General features: G+C 34.0%; 1 protein-coding gene across 3 annotated transcripts in view; it reads right to left on the bottom strand.

The window, feature by feature from the left end:
* LOC129217118 (thrombospondin type-1 domain-containing protein 7A-like) overlaps positions 1-21,878 on the bottom strand; it is an 84,790-nt gene extending 62,912 nt beyond the window's left edge. For all 3 annotated transcript variants that reach the window (XM_054851368.1, XM_054851370.1, XM_054851371.1), the window contains exons 1-2: positions 21,754-21,878; positions 19,342-19,517 (exon numbers count right to left, since the gene is read on the bottom strand). In XM_054851368.1, coding sequence (XP_054707343.1) covers positions 19,342-19,517; positions 21,754-21,778 — 201 coding nt within the window. In that variant the 5' untranslated portion in view covers positions 21,779-21,878. The remainder of the gene's footprint in view (positions 1-19,341; positions 19,518-21,753) is intronic.
* Between the last annotated feature and the right edge of the window lie 1,010 nt (positions 21,879-22,888).

The raw sequence follows: 22,888 nt of genomic DNA, 5'->3' as shown, positions 1-22,888 counted from the left end.
CCATCTCCCCCGTTTCGCCATCTAAATGATTGAGAGGTAAAATCAAGTAAGGTATCATCACACTTCAGTGATTTCCCTACAAAGTAGTTAGGGAAAAGTCGTGGGGATTATTTATCCCTATCAGTGAGCTGAAAGAGAGAAAATATTTCTTATCGCTTTAAAATCCCTTAACCCTCTCCCTATCCCCTTATCACCACGTGGGGAGTAATAGAGGGGTACACATAGCAAAAATGGCTGTCAGTTTCATGCAATCGCAACGCAGCGGAAAACTCGCTTTGTTTGAAGGATATTTGTATCATATCGCCTACCGAAAAAACAACAAATCTTACTAGAAATGTTATTATGATAATTCCTGCAAAGCACGTCTCATGCTTAATGGTGAAACTGATATTATTGAGAAAACCACAGGATCTCACCTCCACGAACCTGACGAGAAGATTTGTTTTACTTAACTCTACATTATTTATTCATTTCAGTGGTTTAAAAAAGATGACTAAAATAATTAGTGCACCCATTGACATGTAATTAATCATTTTCTCAGTTTCAGTGATTGAAAATAAAGATACATTTGTTCTTCCATTAACATGTAATTAATCATTTTCTATACTGATTGTTTATAACGACTCCATTGTTACGGTATTATTACACGAAAGCATAAATGTATTCGCAACTAACATGTTTTTGAAACATAATTTGAGGGATTTTTAGTCCCAAATTGAAAAACCGTTCATTGGATTAACATTTAACTTAAATAGTGATCTATGGACAAATTTCATTCATATCGTATTAATTCCCCCCCCCCTCTCGTTTTTACTTCCTTTTACAAAAAAAGAAGTATTGTATTCACGAAAAAATTTTCACTCAAAAATTGACCTTAATTTCCATTTTGCTCACCCCCCAATGAATGTTGAGGGTTGTTTTCGGCTCGACCACACGTGGATAAGTGCCTAAGAACGCATAGACACGCGAAATATCCATTTTGACTATTCCCGAGTTAATTACAACGAGTGTTTTCGTGACGTCTGTATGTACGCATGTATGTGCGTACGTTAAATTGGAGTAAAAGGAAGTTATGTGATGCACACATCAGCTCGTTTTTGTTGTTGTTGTAGTAGTTAAAGCGTTTGAACACTATGAATTAACTAAAGGGAGTTGTTTTACATTTTATGCTATTCTAAAAGTTAAATTTGATTAGGTTTTTCCTCTTGTAGATATAGCCAAAAATTAGAGATGTGAACAAATAATAGTTTTCCTCAATAATAACAAACACATGACTTTTTGGTTATCAATAATCAACTCGACTTTTGTTCGAAATTATTAATAAGTTGCTATTTTCCTAGCTAATTTAATGTTCATTTTAAGTTCATTTGTTTTTTTAGGTTTTTGTTAAAGTAGATTTCATTTAAGAAAATACCTTGTGCATAATGTTTACAACACTTATAGCCACCGATTTGAAAGTTTACATTTATACAAAAAAATCAGAAACAATGAAATATTAATTAATTTATCAGTAAACAAGGTTTACAACGGGTTTGCAGTTTCTCTCGATGGCGAGAAGAAGGGGGGGGGGGTTGGAAATCAAAAAAAAAAAAAAAAAAAAAAAAAATAAATAAATAAATAGATAAATAAATAAAATAAAATAAATAAATAAATAAAAAAAAATAAAAAGCTTTCTTGGGATGAAATTTGCTAAAAATATTAAAACAGTAAAAGAACTTTAACAGCGTAAACAGGCACAAATTTGCCGGAAGTTACAGATACGTGTTTCGGGATTACAAGGAACCCTTTTTTCAATGCTAAAGAAGTGAGCTTAGGGATGAAAAAGATTCCAACAGAAGTTTGTGTTGGATATCTTTGCATCCTAAAGCTCACTCAAAGATGGATTTCTTGTCACTGCAAAACACCTGTCTGTAAATTCCTGCAAATTTGTGCATAATTACGTTGTTTTAATTTTACTTTTGTGGTTCTTTACTTTTCCCGTGTTTTCTTTACTTTTGTGGCACAAAAATACTTAAATTCCTTTTAAAATAATGGTTGTGACTATCAAATAACGGGAGGGGGGATAACACAAAAAAAGCAATAGAAGTAAAATTGCTGCATAAAATTTGATAACGTGTAGAGCATTAAAATAAACCATTACAGTTATGATTAAATCAATAACAACATGTAATACAACTTGTTGGAAGTATTCCTACATTTAATGTATGCAGATGTGTGTGCGTACATTCCACAAAACATTACGTATTAGTGAGATTGAAACTGAAAGCAGGCCCATCATATAATGGATCATGCCGGGTCAATTGTCCCGCCAAGCACAAATTTGGGAAATCAAATGTTTTTATGTGAGTTAGGGTGGTTTTTACTGTTTTCTTGTTTTCACACTGTCAAAAAATTCTATAGGGATGGCAGTATTAGTCCTACCTTTCTTGGAAAAACTTTTAGAGCAGTAGGCCATTTTGTATTTCTGTGGTGACAATTTCTCTGTTTTAGCAGCTGTTTTATGTAATTTCACCAGTCTTCTTCATGTAAAAACGCATTTAAAATAAACTTCACTTAACTATTGAAAGCCATTGTGTTATTTATTATTCAAATAAGTTTTTGAGAACGTTTGAATTTTTTATTGCATTAAAAGCAGAACCTTTATTCAGAGGGGTCAAATGTCATCCCCCCCCCCGATTTTGAAAAAGAAATGTTTTTACACATTGAGTGCGGGTTGTATTGTTTTTCGATGTAATTAGCAGCGCTTGCATACCCCTCCCCCCCCACCCTCCTAGAAAAGTTTGAGAGATGCGCCTGATTGAATTTTTTTTATTTTTGCAATTTTGTTCTGACGTATATGATGAAGTACACTTGAACTGCTCTCATATCCTCTCCATAATATGAATATAAGTGTAGGATTTTATAAGGTTTAGAAAAATGCATAAACGTTTTTAATTGTTTTTCTTCTTTAGTCAATTTAGAAATTCAACATTTTTTAAAATTTATTTATTTATTTAATTTTTTTTCTTCTTTTTTTACAGTGGTCAAGACTTTTAGGTTATAGAACGGTTACAGGATATAAAAAGACAAAAAATATGGTTAATTTAATCTAAAACTTAAGCTTAAAACAATTTTAAATACATTATCACACCCTCTCTGAAGCTATAAATTATTATAAAATAAGCATAATCCTTACAATAATAAAATATTTCCTGTGCTATGAAGTCGTATAAGGTTGAAAACCCTACAATGCAATTGTTTACATACGTATATCTTTAATATTAAAGAATTATTCTTCGTTATGTGTGGATAGTCCCGATTTCTTTTTTGTGCGATCACGACATACTTATTAAACTCACTTGACTGAGGTTAACATTGTTCTGATTTTTCAGGTTGCCATGACGATGAGAATAAGTCTAGCCTGTTGTTTTAATGTTTATAAAGAGAAAAAAATTTCCGTCGCCATAATTACAAATCGTTTGCATTCATTCAAAGCTTAACTTAAAAATATTTTACCTTAAAAGGAAAGGTGAAGGGAGGTTTAAAATTACGGCCTCCACGCTCTTGGGCGGTGACGTCTATGCCCTACACACACGCACTCACACATCTATACACACACTCGTCTACACAAACAAGACCCAACGAGTAGGGCCTTATCGCAACTTGTGATTGCGAAAATCATAATTTGAATTCAGGGATGTCAAAAATTCAAATTTATTTTATTTATGTATTCATTAAATCTTGCTCATATGTGCTCCAGGCTCACTAGCGCAGCCAGAAATACCTTCTGGAGGTGTTTTTTGATTAAAAATTCCTTTGGAAGGTTTTAATTTTTTTTTTTAAAATCAAAACAGCCCTTTTATATGCATAAACAAATGTATTAGAATTCGCATTTATGTTAAAATAATGGCTCTGGGGGGGGGGGGGGTTCACCCCCCTTCGCTGCGCCTCTGTCCAGGCTTGTTCACTTGTTCCATCTTATCATCTTGGAGCTTAGGTGAACAACTGAAGACATTAAAAAAAATCCATATATATATATATATATATATATATATATATATATATATATATATATATATATATATATATATATATATATATATATATATATATATATATATATATATATATATATATATATATATATATATATATATATATATATATATTGTTTTTAAATCTGAAAAACCTTTTGTTATGAAAAATTGAGAGGAAAAAAAGGGACAAGAATTGCAAAAAAAAAAAAAAAAAAATTACATAGGGCCCTTTCCCCAAAATAGTAATGAAGAATGTGATTGTTACCCTATGAATAATGAAATATATATGAAGCAATAAATTTCAAAAATAATTAAACAATTTTATTAATTCAGATTAATTTGTGAAATTACAGAAATTATAGTACTTTTATTAATTAATCGCTAGCAAGTTTTTTTTTTTAAATAAACCTTTATTTTGTGTTTAAAATAGACTATGAAATTTTAAATAAGTTAGTTTTAATGCTATACTTTTCAAAATGATTATTCTTAGAATCTACGTAACAAATAAAAAATGTTTTAAAACTTTGAACCTAATAATTGAATGATTTATCACAATATGCTCAAAACAAGTAAATAAATAAATAAATATAATATACCAAAAAGAATTTGCAACACTATTCTAATTTTAAAAACTTTTTACTTTTCAAGAACAAAGCTATGTATTCAACTTTATAAAACTACTGTTTCGACATTTTTAGAAAGAATAAAAATAAAATAGTTACGCAGTGTAACTAAAAAACTAGCATTTGATTTTTGATTAAAAATTTCTGCATTGCCATTTTCATAAATTGAAAATTCAGATGAATAAATAATAAATTATGAAACTACAATATATATACATATTTATAGTAAATTATAGCTACTTGATAGAGTATTCATGGCTGAAATTTCAGAGAAGAAATATGAGCGCAAGCATCACTATTTTTTCTATCGTGCACCCAAGAAATCAAGTACGTCATATAAAACGTAGGTAGAAGGCGTGGCTTTTTCGAATGACCACTTAAGAAGCGCCAATATGCGTTCCTACTATTTCCACTTCATGTTTTCCCCTAAAATTTTCTCGCCATTACGAAAAATCCCTACGTTTCAGATATGATTCATTGATCTGGAATGTTCAACCTCTCCTGCAGAGCAGGCACGCCTTCTTTGTGAACGGGTTAGATGGCGAATTGGTGGAGATGGCGAATTGGGGGTGGATTCAATTTTTTTTATGCGGTTCGCCTAAAAACTTCAATCAGATTGGGACTCAATTGACGAACTTATTTATGAAACGAGTGCGAGGTAGTATCTTTAAGTGACGGCAGGGGCTCTCCGATGGGAGGTCACTTTAACCTCCCAAAAATATCCTTATTCGGGAAATGTTGTCTAACTGTTCGGAAAAATTATCATCACTTGGTTTTTATTTTGATTTCGGTTAAAGAAGCAATTCCTAGTTATTTCAAAAGTATTTTAGCTATTTTTTACATGAGACTTTTTTTGTGCGATCCTTATCCACCGCATTGAAAAAAAAAAAAAAAACTACAGCTATTTGTGAAGTTCCGATTTTTTTTTAATGCGATTTTTTATGCGGTCCTTCTCCACCGCAGAAAAACAGGTTTGGGTGTATTTTATTCCTCTAAAACGAATTTCACTCCCTTAAAAAATGTAATTGAGTATTTTCTCTGCTTTCCAAAAACCCTGGCAATATCTTTACTAAAATACACAAAAGTAAAAAATTACAATTTTTAAAAGTGAAATAAATTTTTTTAATTAATACTAAAATTTAAAATTATAAGCGAAAGCAATGCACTGCAGAAATACTTGTGCAGTCATTGCTTTCATATAACATTTCATCTTTGAGCTACAAAAGTTTTAATTTTTATCTTTTGATCGACATAAACTTACAGCATGTGACCCGGAGCGAAACAAACATAAAACAAATGGTCAGATTAATTACTTTCTTAGCCGTTTATTACATTTACTCGAAACATTCATCCAAGACATTACAAGACGTTAATGGGCATTTTATGATACATTTGTGTTGAGCTTAACCATCCCAAAGCGGTAAATATGTTACCCATTAATTATTTACGAGCATTTAACCAAAATGGCACGTAACAAAGTGTTGAGGTTCATTTTATGTTTTAATTAAATGTTGAGATTCTGCTGTTTAATGTGAAAAAAAAAAAAAAAAAAACTCAGTGAAAACATTCATTTTAACGCAGTAATTATATCTATCACTTCAAATTTTAATGTGTATTGGGAACTTATGTATTTTTTTCCTGATTATTTAACGTAGTTAGAATGCGAAAATAAGAAAAAAAGCTGTGGTATTCGATATTATGCAACGTAAATATAACTTTTGCAATACTCTTTCAAAACAAATCTAGTATACAAGCGTCACTAAACCTCCACCAGCACCATTTATGGAAATATTGTCACTTTTAAACCGATGGAGTTTGGCGCCATACACACAGAGTACATGTCCGTCCTTTCAAAGTTTTCCAGGGTGGGGGTAGTGGGGTGGGGGGCAAGGAGTATGAATACAATGCATTTTACAAGAAAGAAAAAAACAACAAAAGAAAGCAAAATGAAAAATGATCAAATGAACTTTAAGCTACAACCTGATTAAAATGAAAAACTGACGAAAATAATGCACAAATTCTCAAGAAACTACAGCAACTAACTATTTTAAGGCTACAATGGAGCCTCTTCATCAGTGCACAAAGCTCACCACATAACCAAGAAGTCACGAGAGAACTCTCGTGACTTTCTGGTTGTGCACGCTTAGAACTAGCAATTTCCAAGTTCTAACACCGTGTGAATTCTGCTTTACCATGAACTAGAACTGCAACACCAGTTCAACAATAATCCGATAGTAGAAAAAACGTTTAATCCATGCCCGCCCATACACTGTAAAAAGTTTTCTGTGATCTTACTCCATAAAATCGGTGGCAGCTTAGCTTCCTTCACTACTCTAGAGTAACTTAACTGATATAAATGGTGTAAAGTTGTACAATACATCGCTTGCGGAAGGTTACACCGTGGCAGTGAAAATTACGTCTCACTAATTTCTGCGTAAGGTTACACCTCAATTTTCCGTATGCTTACAGAGAAATTGCTTGAAAGCTTACACATTAGCAAAAATTAAGCTTTCATCTGACTTTCTTGAACGATTTATCACGTTCATGCTTTTCAACAACGAATAGACAGGGTCCGATTAACCTCTGAAGTCAAGGGAAGCTAAGTCTCATTTCAGGGCCCCCACCTATTGTTTTTGGTACATATTTTATAAAAATTCTACCTACATCGAAACAAAATTCAATAATGCTATATACTGTCCAACCACGGATTGCATGGAATTTTCAAACGTCCAGATAAGACGAATCTATGTGATTAAGGGGGAAAAGTAAAAATTTGATGCGCGTATTCCGCTCATTTGAATGAGACTGCTTCTGCAAAAGCTGACATCTGTAAAAAACAACAGATTCGTCCATTTCCGGCTGTAAAACGGATGTTTGTCTTTCCATACAATATTATTTCCAAAAACGTCCAAGCAGACTTCCAAATAAAGTTTATCCCACCAGCAACCAGACATATTGAATTTTTGTACATTTCATATTTTTGTACATTTCATATTTTTGTACTTCCATTCGCAGCAGATAAAGGTGGTTAGTTGTTTCAGAACAAATCCCACAGATAAAAATAGCTTGCTACCACACTTTATGAACTGTGTCCTCACTTTTTACAGTTCTTCCAAAATTTTTATTTAGTGAGTTCTAATGTTTGAATACTTTTAAAATACATTCAAAAGCAGAAACTAAAAGTTTTTAAGTCATTTGCAGGCCCCTGGTTATTCTGAGGGGAAGCTCCAGCTTCCTGAGCCTTTTGGGTAATCAGGCCCTGCTAATAAACACCTATTATTTTACTATACAATATTTATTTTTTCAATGTACAAACAAGACACTTTTATTGCACTAAGAGAAGAAATGAGCTGAGTGGTGTCCAAACCCACAACTCGAATCTCACAAACGAGACGGATCGCAAAGCAAGAACGTTTTACGCTCGGTTACCAAGGCCGGTTTTCGTTTCGCTAACAAGAGTTGAGATGCTCTGCGCCGATTCTGATCTTTACATATGCGTTTTGAATCCTACTAAAACCATAGTGCAAGGTTTCTCCAAAAACTTGAGTTTTTAAAACAATGCTGCTCCACACTTCAGTATTCGTGTAACGTCACACTCATTAATACTGGTCATCTTACACATTTTTTTTACAGTGTAACTACAGTTAAGGCAAACCTAACCTGGCAGTATCGTAATGCTGTCATTAGGATCTACGTAACCTTCATAATACTGCCAGGTTAGATTTGCCCCAACTATAGTCATTTACCCTATGTAAACATTACAAAATGTTTGAATGCACAAGTCCAATTCTTCTAGGGTATAATACTACACCACAGCTTACCATTTTCAGGTAAATCTTTATCTTTTCTTTATCTTTACTAATAATAAAGCTGAAAATCTGTCTGTCAGGATCTCTGTCCGGATCTCTGTCTGTCTGTCAGGATCTCTGTGACGCGCATAGCGCCTAGACCATTCGGCTGATTTTCATGAAATTTGGCACATAGTTAGTTTGTAGCATGGGGGTGTGCACCTCGAATCGAATTTTCGAAAATTCGATGTTTTTCTATTATGGGCAAAGCTGTGCGGTACCTCTAGTATTCAATGTTCAGAACTGAATAGTTGCAGGAAGTAAAAATAGCATATAATAACGATAACTAGCAAAATTAAATAAATTTTTCTGCAGAAATGACACACTTTTTAAAGTTTATGAAGAAGTGTTTGGAATAAAGTATTCTTTACATATATAAATTCTAGTTAAACTACTGAGTTTTGGCTTTGTTGCCATTCTTTGTTAACTTATTTACAAACTAGCATGTGTAACAGTAGCCCCTAGAGTTAATCTCTGTACCCAATTACGTGTAGATCAGAGACAAGCTTCACTCGCAATTTGCGTGTGCGCCTGTTAGTTAACGTCCTTTAGTCTATTAAGGTAAGATTGCACATATTTCTGGTAATTGCCGTTGTACACAGAAATAATTTTCTTTGATAAATTTCCAGGCACAAATAAGCCCTTAAATAATTTAGAAAGAGTGGTGGTCATGCTAGCTAATAATGCTTGCTCTAATTTAGTTCTAATTGGTTGCTAATGTATTTGAGTTACTGACGACTTTGGAATTGATGGTTAGTTAATTACGTATTATACACATTGCAATCAATAGGAAACTGGGATGAAAATTTGCTTGCATTGAATATGCCGTAGGAAAATAAAAAACAAGGTAAAATGACATATTGATGCGTGTCATATTTAAAAACAAAAACTAGTTCTTAAGTAAAATAATGTGTATAGAATAAGTTATTGTAATAAAGGGGTTTAATGAAAGGAACCTAATGTATTATAATTTCTGTATACACAACCGAATGTGATTATAGCAATGATTCATCCGTATTTTTAATTCATATTTCGTACTGACTGAAGGATTATTTTAAAGAAAAAAAAACTGTGTATCTTTATCTCTACTAATAATAAAGCTCAAAGTCTCTCTGCCTGGATGTCTGTTGGATGTCTGGATCTCTGTGATGCACATTGCGCCTAGACCGTTCGGCCCATTTTCATGAAATTTGGTACAAAGTTATTTTGTAGCATGGAGGTATGCACCTCGAAGCGATTTTTCGAAAATTCAATTTGGTTCTTTTTCTCCTTAATCCTTAAAGATAATCCTTAAAGTATTCTTGGCATTGGTGCCAAAACTCAGATGGATTTCAGCCGAGAAACATATGTTGCTAGGTACGGTACTTTCTGATCATTTGGTTAGGAAAACCTGAAGCACCGATCTGGTCACATGGTTCAACTACGACGACAGAATACACGTTTTGCGTGAACCTTACAATACTTTACTTTAAAATATATCACGGGACCTAAAATCGTTCCTTTCAAGAGGAATGAAGGCTTCACTCTCTCTTTTAACGTTTTATCTATTCTCAATTGACATATTACAGTAGGAAATTTCATTATAAAAAACAGAGCTGGCTTTCTTATTGTCCTTTGGCAACGGGTTAAATATTTATTTCAATTCTCGCTCAACAATAGGTTAAAATAAATATTAATCATTTGGGAGATTTTACCATCCAATGTTTAAGTTAATTTATTAATTAACAAAAACGTTTCCGATTCGATCCATCGCGCTTCGAAATCATGCTTGCCACAATTTAATTACATACAAAAAATTTGATCAAAATCGGTCCAGACGTTTAAAAGCCTTATGGTGACAAACGTACGCACAAAGGATTTTTATATATTAAGAATATTGTTCACTGTTCACACAGAAGTTTAACGTATAAACTGAGTTTTGATGCTTCATTTCATACGGGAAAATTTCGAAAATTGGATAATTGGCGATTTTTATCCATTTGCGTCAAATTTTTTGTTCCCAATGCGAGATCGAATATTGTTTTCCCTTTGCATACATAAAGAAAGAATAGGAAAATATATATTTACGTAGTGTTAGCACGAAGCAGCATGGTATCCAAAATAAGATTATTCAAGCCAAGAACTTGACGATCACACCAATTTCTGGATGGGATTGCTTAATTCAGTCAAAAAAACTACTTTTAGTCACTAAAATTGATAGAATAAGCAAAAAAAAAAAAAAAAAAACCCCACGCAGCCAGGAAAAACTGTTGTCCCATTTTGTAAATAAGGCGCGGTATTTATGACGTTACAAGTCATGTACTTTGTTGCGCTACTCCATTACCGTGCTAAATGTTTACGCTTTGCTGCCAACCGCGTTTCCTGATTATGATAAGTTGCGATGCGCGCTAATGGCATCAGTGAATGGCATTTCATTCATCGCTTTTGATGCCATGTGCAGAAGCGAATTTCAATCTGCGCACCGATTAAAATAATTGATAAATATTATTTTTTTTTCAAATTATTTAAAATGTAGTTAAAACTCATGTTTCTAAGCATGCTCTTTCATAAAAAATACGTTTAAAATTTCGGAAACAACCCCATTACCGAAATATCCCTTTTCGTTAATTCATTTTGAGGTTAACAGACAAAAAGCAAAATTTGAATAAATTATTAATGCTTCGTATTGTGTGTACATATGAAAATTGTATGTTTCCAGATGTGTAGTAAACATGAGGAAGAGTAGAAATAAAAATGTTGGAAATAGTTAAATTCATACATGTATTTTCAAATATTCATTTATGAATATGATCGAAATTCGACCACTGGGCGAACACTAGTACGTATTATTCTTTGTGCAAGATCAAGACTATGAGCAGAGAAAACGTCTCACTTATACCAAAAAAAGCGTATTTTACTCATTGAGAAGGAATACTAATGGAGGGAGCCATAGCAAATGTCTCAGTGAAATAAGCTTGGGACCCAATGTTTCCCAGGTCAGGTGACTTGTTTGGCTTGGAAGTTGTCGCGTTTTGGCACGCAATCGCTCTTTTGGCATTAAATATTTTTCAGACGACGCGACGGCGCTTATTATGAAGTCGGGGCTACAAATCAGAGCAACTGCTTTACCGCATAATAATAAATAAATAAATAAATAAATAACAGATACAATTACAGGCCTATCATTCAAATTCCCTCTCCCCACTTCTTTACGGATTTTAAAATGTAATGTAATTGCATTTTTCATGTATTTTGATGTTTATTCCCTTAAATGACGGGCATGTACAAATATCAGTTTAAAGTGTTCTGTTATTGACTGAAAATTTATGGATTCATATGTATTGTAATCAATGTTTTGAAATGATTTCATACGCAGGCATACTAGTATTTAAATTGAAGCATAAAAATAGCAAATCTTTATTCTTGCGCATCTGCTGTTCACAGGAGCTTGGCGAGAAGATAATCGCCAACAAAGCAAATGTACACAAAATGCTTAAGAGCCGTTAAAATAATTACTAGTTAAGTAAAAAGTGTTTTTATGAAACTAAAATGTTATTTGCACTCAAGATATACAATGTTTTATAACTTTTATAGGTAAAATAAGTATAAAAATTTAAAAATTATAGGCAACTGTGGAAAATGTACTCGTAGAATGCATATAAATGTTATTTTTTCTTTATTTAGAAGTAAAAAACATCGTACATGATAGGGAAAAGTTACTGGACCTCCTGGTGTGGTTTTTTCCTCACAGTTTACAATGCTAGAATACTGCACTATTACTATAAATCTAATTTTTCCCTTCTACAGTTAAAGGTTGTTATCATGCACGGCTTCAGCTAATGCCACGGAAGTATAAAGTTCATGCTTGTGGCACCTGGGGCGGAGCCCCGCATCCACTTGTGTGCTATATTTTGTTCAAATTTCCCCGAAGGGAGGCATAGCTGTGATTGGCCGAAGTGAAAGCCGATCGAGAGATCCTGGCGGCTCCAAGGGAGAACAATTAAGGGGGACACAGATGCACGGGAAAGAGGGGTGAAAATAGGTACTTGAAAATGCGAAAGGAAAAACAGACAAATTAGTTCAAGTTGCTTAAAACTTGAACTATGGAGGATAATTTCTCTAACAAGTTGCCTTGGCTTTTTAGAATAGGGGAGGATTGACTTGAGAGTGGAGATTAGTTTATTGATGTTGAAAACTTTATTGATTTCCTGTATAATTGGGAATAAATCGGTGAAATTTTGTTCAGGATAGTTATTGAAATGGGGATCATTTTCAGTGGCGGGAATGCCTTGAGTGGCATTAGAGTAAGAGCGGCGTGGGTCAACGTGGGCAGTATCCCGGTTGAAGTAGCGCCGGTTGCCTAAATTGATCTTGGGCTTTGGGAAGGCCTTACAGCCCCTATAAGAGGCTGCATGGTTCTCCCCGCAGTTTGCGCAACAAGATTTTTCCTGATTTTGCCTGTTAGGGCAATCTGCTTTGTTGTGTGCTTCACCGCACACCACACATCTGACATGCCTGAAGCAATTCTCTGCCAGGTGGGTTAAACCCCCTGGCATGCATAACATTGCAGAATAGATTTGCGATTACGATATTTTTCGACAGAAATTTTTGTGTTCAGAATACTTTCTAGGTCCGAAAAAAGCGGCCGAATCTTTGGAATGGGGGAGTTGGACCTGGAAAAGAGGGAGTGTAGTTTTGTCCTTTCTTTTAAGCTGTGCTACCTTATTAATTTTAAATCCTTGCGCGGTAAGTTCTTCAAGCAGGTCAGAAGTGGAGGTTGTTGAGGGCAGTCCTCTAATTACAAATTTTAAGACCTTTGGCTATAGGGTCTACCAATGTAGAATTGAAAGTTAACAGATTTTAAATACATGATAACTTTATTACGTGTAGTAGGATCATCCACGAAAATGGCACTTTCATTATTGCTCCTATTCCTGATTTGGAAATTCTTGCAGTTTTGGGTGAGATGCTTTACAAAATCAGCATAATTTTGTGGTGATTGCACCACGATAGGGGTGAGTTTGGGAGGGGGCTCCTAACTGGGGGAGGGGTTATCTTCCACCTGTTTTTCCAGAGATGAGAATTGATTGCTGACCTCAATAAGAGGTGAAGCAGCAGGAGGGGAACTTTTGCAAGTTCTTTTAGCTGGGGAGAATTCCAACTGAGCATCTTTTAGAGTTTGGAGGTGGGGGGGCCATACTGGCTGAATAAAAGGCTGTCTCACCCAGGATTTCCACCAGGCGTTCGGCAACTTCGGCTTGGTCAGCACCATGCTCGGCCATTCTCAACAGTTGTACTTCGACTTTCTTGCATGCTGTAAAGCCAATGCTATGACGAATAAAATCGTCAGAGATTCCATACTTGGCAGTTGTAAGGATTGTCGTAACATCCCTATATGCAAGTGGTGAATCGTACCCGGAGGTAACATTCATTTCATCATCATCATCCTCAGACGGGACTAAGTCCGCCCAAGAGGTGTTAGCTTTGGGATTCAGGACCGCTTGTCCAAGAGCAGACGCACTGTCAAAAATGAAACGCTCAATTTTGACGATTCGGCAATCCTCGAGCACTATTTCGTTATTTTCTACGATCTTTTCGTCACCGAATCACGTGATATTTGACAAAACCAGAAATCTCAAATTTTTCACGAAATAATTTCGTCCCGATTTCGTCACATTGCAGTGCATTCTGGGAGTTTTCGTTTCAGTCTTGTACTTGCTCGTTAAAATATTTTACGGCAGTTATTCTAAAGGATTCATAAAGAAGGTTAGTATTTATTAAAATTTGTATGTGCAATGTGCCTTCTTTTATGTATTGTTACATTTTTGTTTAGTGTTGTGTTTATTGTTGGATTTAAAACACATTAAAATTGAAAACGACCTGTTCGATTTGGTTTGGAATTCTGTATAAACTAACTTTGAGTCGCCTCCACGTTAGGCTTAACTAGCGTTATTTTTTATTTGCAAATGAAAATGTGTGTTTGTTGACATTTGTTTCCGAAAACGTACTTCCTTTATTTCCCCCCGTTAGACAATTGACAAAGATGATCAAAGCATTTTTACGAATTTAAACTTACATAAAAAATTCCACCGTCGCTACAGCAACGCAGATAATAAATACAGCGCCTTGATAAATAGCATAGAACTTTGAAGCTTTTAATTTCAACGTTGAATATGTTTCATGGTTATGTGTTTTCATTCTTCTTCATGAATTTTACTAATATAATTCTGGTGAACGAAGTGTTTTTGTTTAATAATTCAAAATTTTTTTCCTCTGCAATTTTTATTTTCTTAAGCAAATATTCCGCCCCCCCACCCCCTCTCTAAGTATTGGTATTTTTTTCTTCTTCTACTCTACATGTAAAATTTTATTCAATACAAAAATAATTTATACAGTAGCTCTCTCACAAAAGTGTACGTAACACTTATCATTTTCAATGAAATATTGCTCTACCCGGTAGGTAAGATTAATATTTTGAAATGGGTAAACAATAGATCTTCTATAGTTAATTCTTAACAAAACTACATGAAATATTTTAATAGCAAAATGAATTATGATTTTGAAGAAATTAATAATCAGAAAGTATTAAGAACTGTATCTCACAAAAGTGCTCATAAAAATATTTTTTAATAATTGCTTAGCAACCTTTTAAACAAGCCCACAAAAATCGAGCAAAAAAAAAAGCGCTTAATGCAATTAAAAATAAATGCAAACTGGCTATCAGCTTAGGGTTCGGAAATGATACCCCCCCCCCTTTTTTTTTTGTTAGGCTCGTTGACCGGACTTATTAAAGTCGCACCCCATGTTGTTTATGTAATGTCTTCCCCTTCTGCAGCTGTCTCTTGTTTATGTTGTATCAATACTTCACTATTTGTTGAGTCTGTTTCCTTTTCTTTTTGAACGGTTTTACTTGCAAAATAAAACATGAAATAAAGTAAGTATTAATTTAAAACAAAGCATTTTAAGTTACAAAGAAAATATTAATTTCTATAAAGAACTATATCTTTGTGCTTTGCAGCTAAATATTTTCAATATTTTTTCAATTTTTCCCAAATTTAAAATAAGTTATTGAAGGTAACCTTGATTTAAAAAAAAAGGTAAGTTAGCAGCATGTTTGAAAATAATAACAATTATAAAGCGTTCTTTGTTGTTTATTTTCACATTTAGTACGCTAAATTCTATGTTAATTTGTGTAACCTGATTTGTGATAATTATGAATTTTTCCATTATACATAGTTTCTACAGCTGAAATAAATACAGCATTAATTATATTGCCATATTTGCTGCCTCAAGGAATTATCAGCAAAATAAAGGGAATTCTCTTCAGAAGCATTTCATAGATAACTACTAGTAAGTCCAAATTTAAGTTAGAGTAATGGTTTTTGCTGCAGACAAAGTAAAAAGTCTATGTAAAATTTCAATTGAAAAATTGAAAGGAAAATAAAAAGTATATGATAAAAACTAGTAAACTTTTCTCGATACGCTAGTCACTATTTTCATTACATACCTTTGAATCTCTTACTTGCAATTCTGTCTTAGCGTTGGCCATGGTTGCATCAATGCTTATGGAGCTATCTTAGTAAATCAGTAAAGTTCTAATCAATTATGTTATATAAAGGTACATAATTTCCCTTGAAGTTCCAGACAAGTAAATATGAAGTATGTACCAAAGTACTTCAAAGTATAAAGTATGTACTGCATGCAATAATACACTTCCTGTATTAAACATAAATATTGCCAGACAAGCATTCTACATAGAAGCAAAATTAATAAGACAAATAATCGATTGATAAAAGAAAGAGGTAAGCTTTTTTTCAAGATTATCTAATTTCATTTTCTGTATCTAATTTTCGAACAAAGATATACAAATTTAAAGCTGTACATTTTATTGCACTAGTTCTTAAAAATTTATGGTATTAGTTTTAAAAAAATCTTTTTTTTTCTGGAATTTTTTATGCGATGCAATGAAGAAGTAAATCCCCAGCAATTTTGAGCAAATATTGATGTAACTCTGCATAAAAGTAACCTATGTCTTATTCTTCCAGAACTCAATGTCTGCTGAGGAAGTAGCACTTCTATATTCCCAGTAGGACTGGACGATGTAGGAATTTTTACATCGTGATGCATCGCCAAACTTACATCGCGAGTAGTTGAAGCAGTTTGAATTATTCTTCCCGCTATAGGTGGCAAACCCCCGATTAGGGGAGTTTTCCTTGCAAAAATCGAAGCTTTTGTCAGAATTTTCCCAAATTTGGCACGAAACTACCCTATGGGAATTCACAAACATCAAAGGACAAATGTACCAAACTTGGAATAGATCCGACAAAAACCCACGCGGGGGATTCCCCATGCATAGCGGGACTAAAATGGGGGAACTCTTGAGCATCAAAGGAATTCTGTGCCAAATTGTTAAAAGATCTTATGAAAACTGGTTTTTGAAAAAAAAAAAAAAAAAATACACCCAATAGCTGGACGAAAACTCCCCAATGAGAATTCCTGAGCATCAAAGAAGTTCTGTGCCAAATTCAGAAAACATCCCACAAAAACTTGCTTTTTATAAGGAGAACCCCAATGGAGTTGCCCCCCCCCCATAGAGGAAGGAAAACTAATCTGCTTGAATTCCCGAGCATCAAACGACCTCTGTGCCAAATTTAGAAGAAATCCGACAGAAATTGGTTTTTATAAGAATAACCCCAATGAGGGGTTTCCCCCCCCCCTTCCATAGAAGAACGAAAATTATCCTGCTTGAATTCCCGAACATTAAAAGACCTCTGTGTAAAATTTGGAAAAGATTCGACAAAAACGTGGTTTTTATAAGAAGCACCCCCAATGGGGTCCCCCCCCCACCCCACAATAGAGGGACGATAACTACTTTTTGAATTCCCGAGCATCAAACGACCTCTGTGCCAAATTTAGAAGAAATCCGACAGAACTTGGTTTTTGTAAGCAGAAACCCCATGGGCGTTGCCACCCCCCCCCCCCTCAGGACTAAAACCATTGTGTGTGCATTCCCGAGCATCAAAGGACCTCTGTGCCAAATTTGGAAAAATCAGACAAAAACTTGGCTTTTATAAGGAGATCCCCTATGAGGGTTGTTCTCCCCCCCCCCCATAGCGGGAAGGAAACTGCTCAATGAGTATTCCTGAGCATCAAGAATGAACCTCTGTGCCAAATATGGAAAAGATCCGGCAAAAAATAGATTTTTTGCAGGAAAATCCCCCTTATGGGGTTTTAGTTAGATACCATGGGGAGTTTATGGGACCGGACTAACATGCGGGTTTCCGTTTTTTTTTTTTTTTTTTTTTTTTTTTTTTGTTTTTTTTTTTTGCTTGGATGAAAAAAAAAGCTTGGATGTGAGCAAACTTGTGGAGCATACCGATCTATCGGTTTAGAGGTTTTTATTCTAAACCGGTGTAATGATGTAGGGTGTACTGTACATCGGTATTTTACGATGCATCGATGCATCGTAAAGCCCTAATTCCCAGATATCATTTCACATTGTTCTTTAACTTGAATTTGCAATAATTATTTTTACATTTTAAAGAAATTGTCTGCTTGTATTTTTACATTAATAAAAATTTTTTTAACATCTTTTATGTGTCTCTTTTTTCAACAAATACTTGCCTTTTGCTTTAGGCGGAGGGGGGGAGTGCAGGCCAGTCATTTCGATTTTTTTTCCAATTGTGGAAAAAGGTGTACACTCTTCAAAATTTTTATAGAGAACCAACTAAAAACACGGCCTTTCGTATGTAAAGAATAAAAGTTCAAAAATCAAAAGGGGGGGGGGGAATGTCAACCCCCATAAATGACCCCCCCCCCGTAAATGACGGGCCTGTGAGTGTGACTATGCGCATCAAAGTGGGAAATTATGGTGGTAAGATTCTGAAGTAAAGATTTGACTAAATCTTATAAGATACAGTCGAACCTCGTTAAAACGAACTTTAATGGATCATTAAAATCGATTACTCTTAACAGAATTCGTCTTATCCGAAAAACAAAAAACAATGGGACAGAGAATACAAAAAAGTCCGTTTTAGAAGTAATTCTTTTTAAGCGTGTTCGAATTAACGAGGTTCGTCAGTATCGTCAAAAGAAAGAAAGAAAACTAATCAGCTCAAAAAAGAAAAATAAAAGAAATAAACTAAAAAAATTACGAAATTAACATGCTCAAATATGACGAAATTAATTTGACGAAACTAATACTCTCAAAACTACGAAAATGATTGTCGATTTGACGAAACTAGAATGAAGAAATATTTCGTTACATTTGACGAAATTCGCATCTTCAAACCAGAGACGAAAGCAGTTTCCTCAATTTGACGAAATGTTCGCTCGGAGCATATCCCTGGAAGCGATTTCGTCAGAAACGAAGAAAATTTCGTCGAATATGAAAGTCCATTTTGAGAGTGCGAGGGGATAAGTACCGGCGCTGGGTTAGGAGTGTCGGGATTACTCCCTGCCACCTCGCCACCGGCCGACACTGCATTCCTCTTCCCCTGTTTCTTCTTTGTCATGGCGAGACTTCCATCATTCACGAAATCCAGAAACTGAAATGTCTTTCCGTTTGTGTGCAATTTCATTGAAAATAACTTTTCTTCACCATCGCAACGGCGATTCTTAAATATTGATGTTTGTTCCACATCAAAATCAGAGCAAAAGTGTATGTGTATGGAAATGATCGGAAATATTATCTCATTTCAGCTAATGAAAACTTCTTCAGCGGTTACGGTCAACTCGAAATTGCTCCCCAGGTCACATGGTACTGTTGCCGTATCGGGATAGTAGGGTTGCACTCTCTCCATCTATTCCTTCTCAATGATTTTACTACGTTTTAATTTAAATTTAAATCGTGATGTTTACTATAAATTAACTTACCGTTCCATTATTTGCTTGTGGGCAAGGTCTTCCCAGATGATTTGCAGGAACAACTATCTGCCGTCTTCTTTCTTTGAAGCCCTGGCCACAAGGTACGTTGCAAGCTGTCCAATTACTCCAGGTAGACATTTGGCAATCGACTGGACAGTCTGACCAGCAAAAGTCTCTTTCTAATCCTGAAAAACGGAAGTTGAAAAATATTTTTTAGTGTATTTGTACTAATCATACTGAAAAGGCGGCCAACATCATTAGAAGATGCAGGGGTATATGTTGTGGAAAAAGTTGATTTCACCCTATTTTTTTTCTCAAACCTTTATTCCTATGTATCGACTCATTGATATAGGTAGCGTTATCGAGTGCACTTGATAAAAATTTAAAAAGAAATCTTATATCAATTAAAACTGAGCGTATGTATCTATGTATGTACCTATGTATGTATGTCCGAGTTACTTCTCCTGAACGCCAATGAACTGACCGAACCAGGTATCGATGGATTCATAATCTTCCCGACTTCATGTTTGGACATTTAACATAATCCTCCGATAATAATTCGGAACTCCAGCGCTCGAATACGCTACCTTGCGGTGATTTACAAAACTGCAAATGAAACTAAAACATTGCCACGTTGCGTTCCACGTGTGTCTGTTGACGTAAACACAGGCAGTTTGTTCTGAGTATTTATTAACGCAATCGATGTGTCTTAGTTTGCTTTCAGCTACAGAAATTAATTCGTCCCTTAGTAGTATTCTCGAGCTTCTCAAAATAATGTAAGTTTTCATTATTTCCTTAATAATTGGTGAAAGCGAAAATTCTGGATTAACAAACTTGGATAACGTTATACAAGGTAAAAAATTTTATTGTTTTGTATGAATTTGTAAGAATATGGGGTTTTTTTTTAATCTTAAATTAATTAAACTTACCATATTTTACAGCAGCATTTAGTTGGAATGGACAGTATGCAAAATATTTTCTTGAATATATTATCGTAGAACAAAATGAATAACCGAGAAAGAATTTACTTTATTCCTTTTATTCTCAGCTGAAAGGTTTCGCCAAATTTGTTTAGGGTTATAGTTTTAGTATAGTGTGAGCAAAGTAGCCTTGGCGAGATTTCGCGTTTTTAGTTAAACCATTTTTAATTTTTATCATGAGTGGAATAAAATGGTAGTAAGATTACAGAATTCGATAAGTGAAAAGAAATAATGGTCAATCAACTGAAAAGAAAACTACCACCATATATCCGTGGGAATTTTGTTGATGATTTGCATAACATGACACAATTAAATCGTAACTCAGAAATTAGAAAAATCGAAACAGAAAATTTTTAAATTAACCGATTCGGGAATTCGAGAGAAATAACTCAGCTACAAATGGAAAGTAATAAGCGCTAGCCAAGCAAGGCAAAAAAGTATCATCTTCTTTCGATAACAATTTGTAATGTCATATTGAATTTTCTAGCATTAATTGTTATTCTTGTCAGGCCACAATTATTATTTAGTTTTATCAAGAATTGATAAATATCGAATTCAACATCGTGGAAATAGCTGCTTAGAACTACTAACTACGTAGTTTGCATTAATCTTTGACGTTTAGTAATGCTTCTTGAATTCTCATTTCTTTCTACGTGGGCCAGAATATCCACAAGACTTTGAAAATTAATTTAAAAAGAATAAAGCGAAAAAATCATACGTACGAACAAAAATCACAACACTTTTAGCATTTTCTTCGTTACCATGTGCGTTTGTTTTAGTTTTTAAGTCCGCCATTAGACAGTGATTTCAGTGCCCCCTATAGTTCGTTGGAGTTGCGAATTAGCCGAGATATGAATTAAAAACTATTAATTAGGATACTTAGATTTCGGCATAAAATCCCTACTTTTCGAAGGCTTTCCTCCATTCAAATTATTATTCAGTCCTTCATCTCAACTTTCCGTAACAATGCTTTTATTAAAATTTGTAACGTGAAGAAAATCATTGAGACGAAAGATCTGTTGCCATTTTTTTTCTCGAATATGAACAGATAAAATTCTGGCTTTTGTTTTAAAGGCTTTTCCTGTAATAGGGAGATTTACTTTTTGGTTATTTTTCCGCAATCTGCCGCAAATTATTATTATTATTTTTTTGCTCAAGCCTGATTGTTGAATACGCGTCATTTGACATAACTTTTATTTTCGAGGTGGACCGTGCAAAGTCGGGTGACGCAGTTAGTTAATGTATAAGACAATTAGGAAACTTCAGTCATTTCGAGTTCTTCAAATCTTCCTCCACTGCCTTGAGCAATTTCTATGACGCATTTAATTATTATCGGGCCATGATAGTAAAATTTTTGTTAAAAACCTAATGAGTTTACTTCTCTATAAACATTGTAATGAAAATTATTAAAATGCTGTTTACTGATTCAAATAATGCATACCTGGTCGTACACCACCACTGGTCATCTGTAATCCATATCTATACCTATATCCGTCTCCACAAGAATGTCCGATCTTTCGCCCATTCACCACCACCCACGTTGTGTTCGAATCTTCAACTATACAGGACATCCAGCTGTCTCTGCCGGTTTCGTCAAGAACGGGAAGTGGGCAGTCTGAGCTCTCTAGAAGTTTGAACTTCTCTATGCACAACTGTCGGTTCTTGCTAGAGTCTAGATAATCAAAAACAAAGAGTAATTTTCTAGTTTATAACAATCATTTGTCATGGATACAGTAATGTACAGTTCATCTACTTTCAATTTATTTCTTCCTTCATATAAAGATATGAGTTATTAAAAAATTGAAGGAGGAAGAAATAAAAAAAATAAATAAAAACTCAAAATGTTCTGTTATGGTGCTTGTACGCAGTTTTAAATATTTTTATTGCAAAATTTGTATTAAATATTACTTCAGCGATGATCTACGAACATTGTTTTTGTTGTGGAATAGTGACTAAACGTTCCAGAAGTATAAAAGTATTATTCTGGAATATAAAATCATGTGAATAAAAAGATTACAAAGCTATTTCAACAAATGATGACTTTATAAATAGAACAGTAGCCTGGAATGATGCACAACTAAAATGTATTTTCTACTAACAGCACAATAATAAGAGTCATAAAATTAAAAAAAAAAGAAATAAACAAAGAAATAAGATAGAAAGAAAAACACAATAAAAACTACTTAGTCTTCGCAGCAATAAAATGTGGATGTCTTTTGTTTCTGAAAATTTTGAACAATTTTTTTTGACCATGCTTGATTTATTGACAAGTAGGCAAAATCAAAGGGATTTTGAACATGAGTGCAATAACATGCTATAGAATCATATTATAGTTTGCCCTACGTTAATACTGACCTACGTTAGACTAAGTAAATGGCATAATTACAAATTATCTCATCTTTCATTCAAACTTGATCAATATTCGTAACAAGACAAAACAATTTTCAACTATGTATTACAATTACTACCTATATTGGAGATTACAATTATATGTCTAAACAAATAAAGCAGAATATTTTTCACGTTTGCTGCTCAGAAATACGGCCAGATGAAAGATTTACTTTGAATGATTTTAA

Source organism: Uloborus diversus, chromosome 2 (assembly GCF_026930045.1).
Source record: "Uloborus diversus isolate 005 chromosome 2, Udiv.v.3.1, whole genome shotgun sequence".
NCBI classification, from domain to species: Eukaryota; Metazoa; Arthropoda; class Arachnida; order Araneae; family Uloboridae; genus Uloborus; species Uloborus diversus.
The sequence above is the reverse complement of the archived record's forward strand: the minus strand, read 5'-3'. Positions and strand labels throughout refer to the sequence as shown.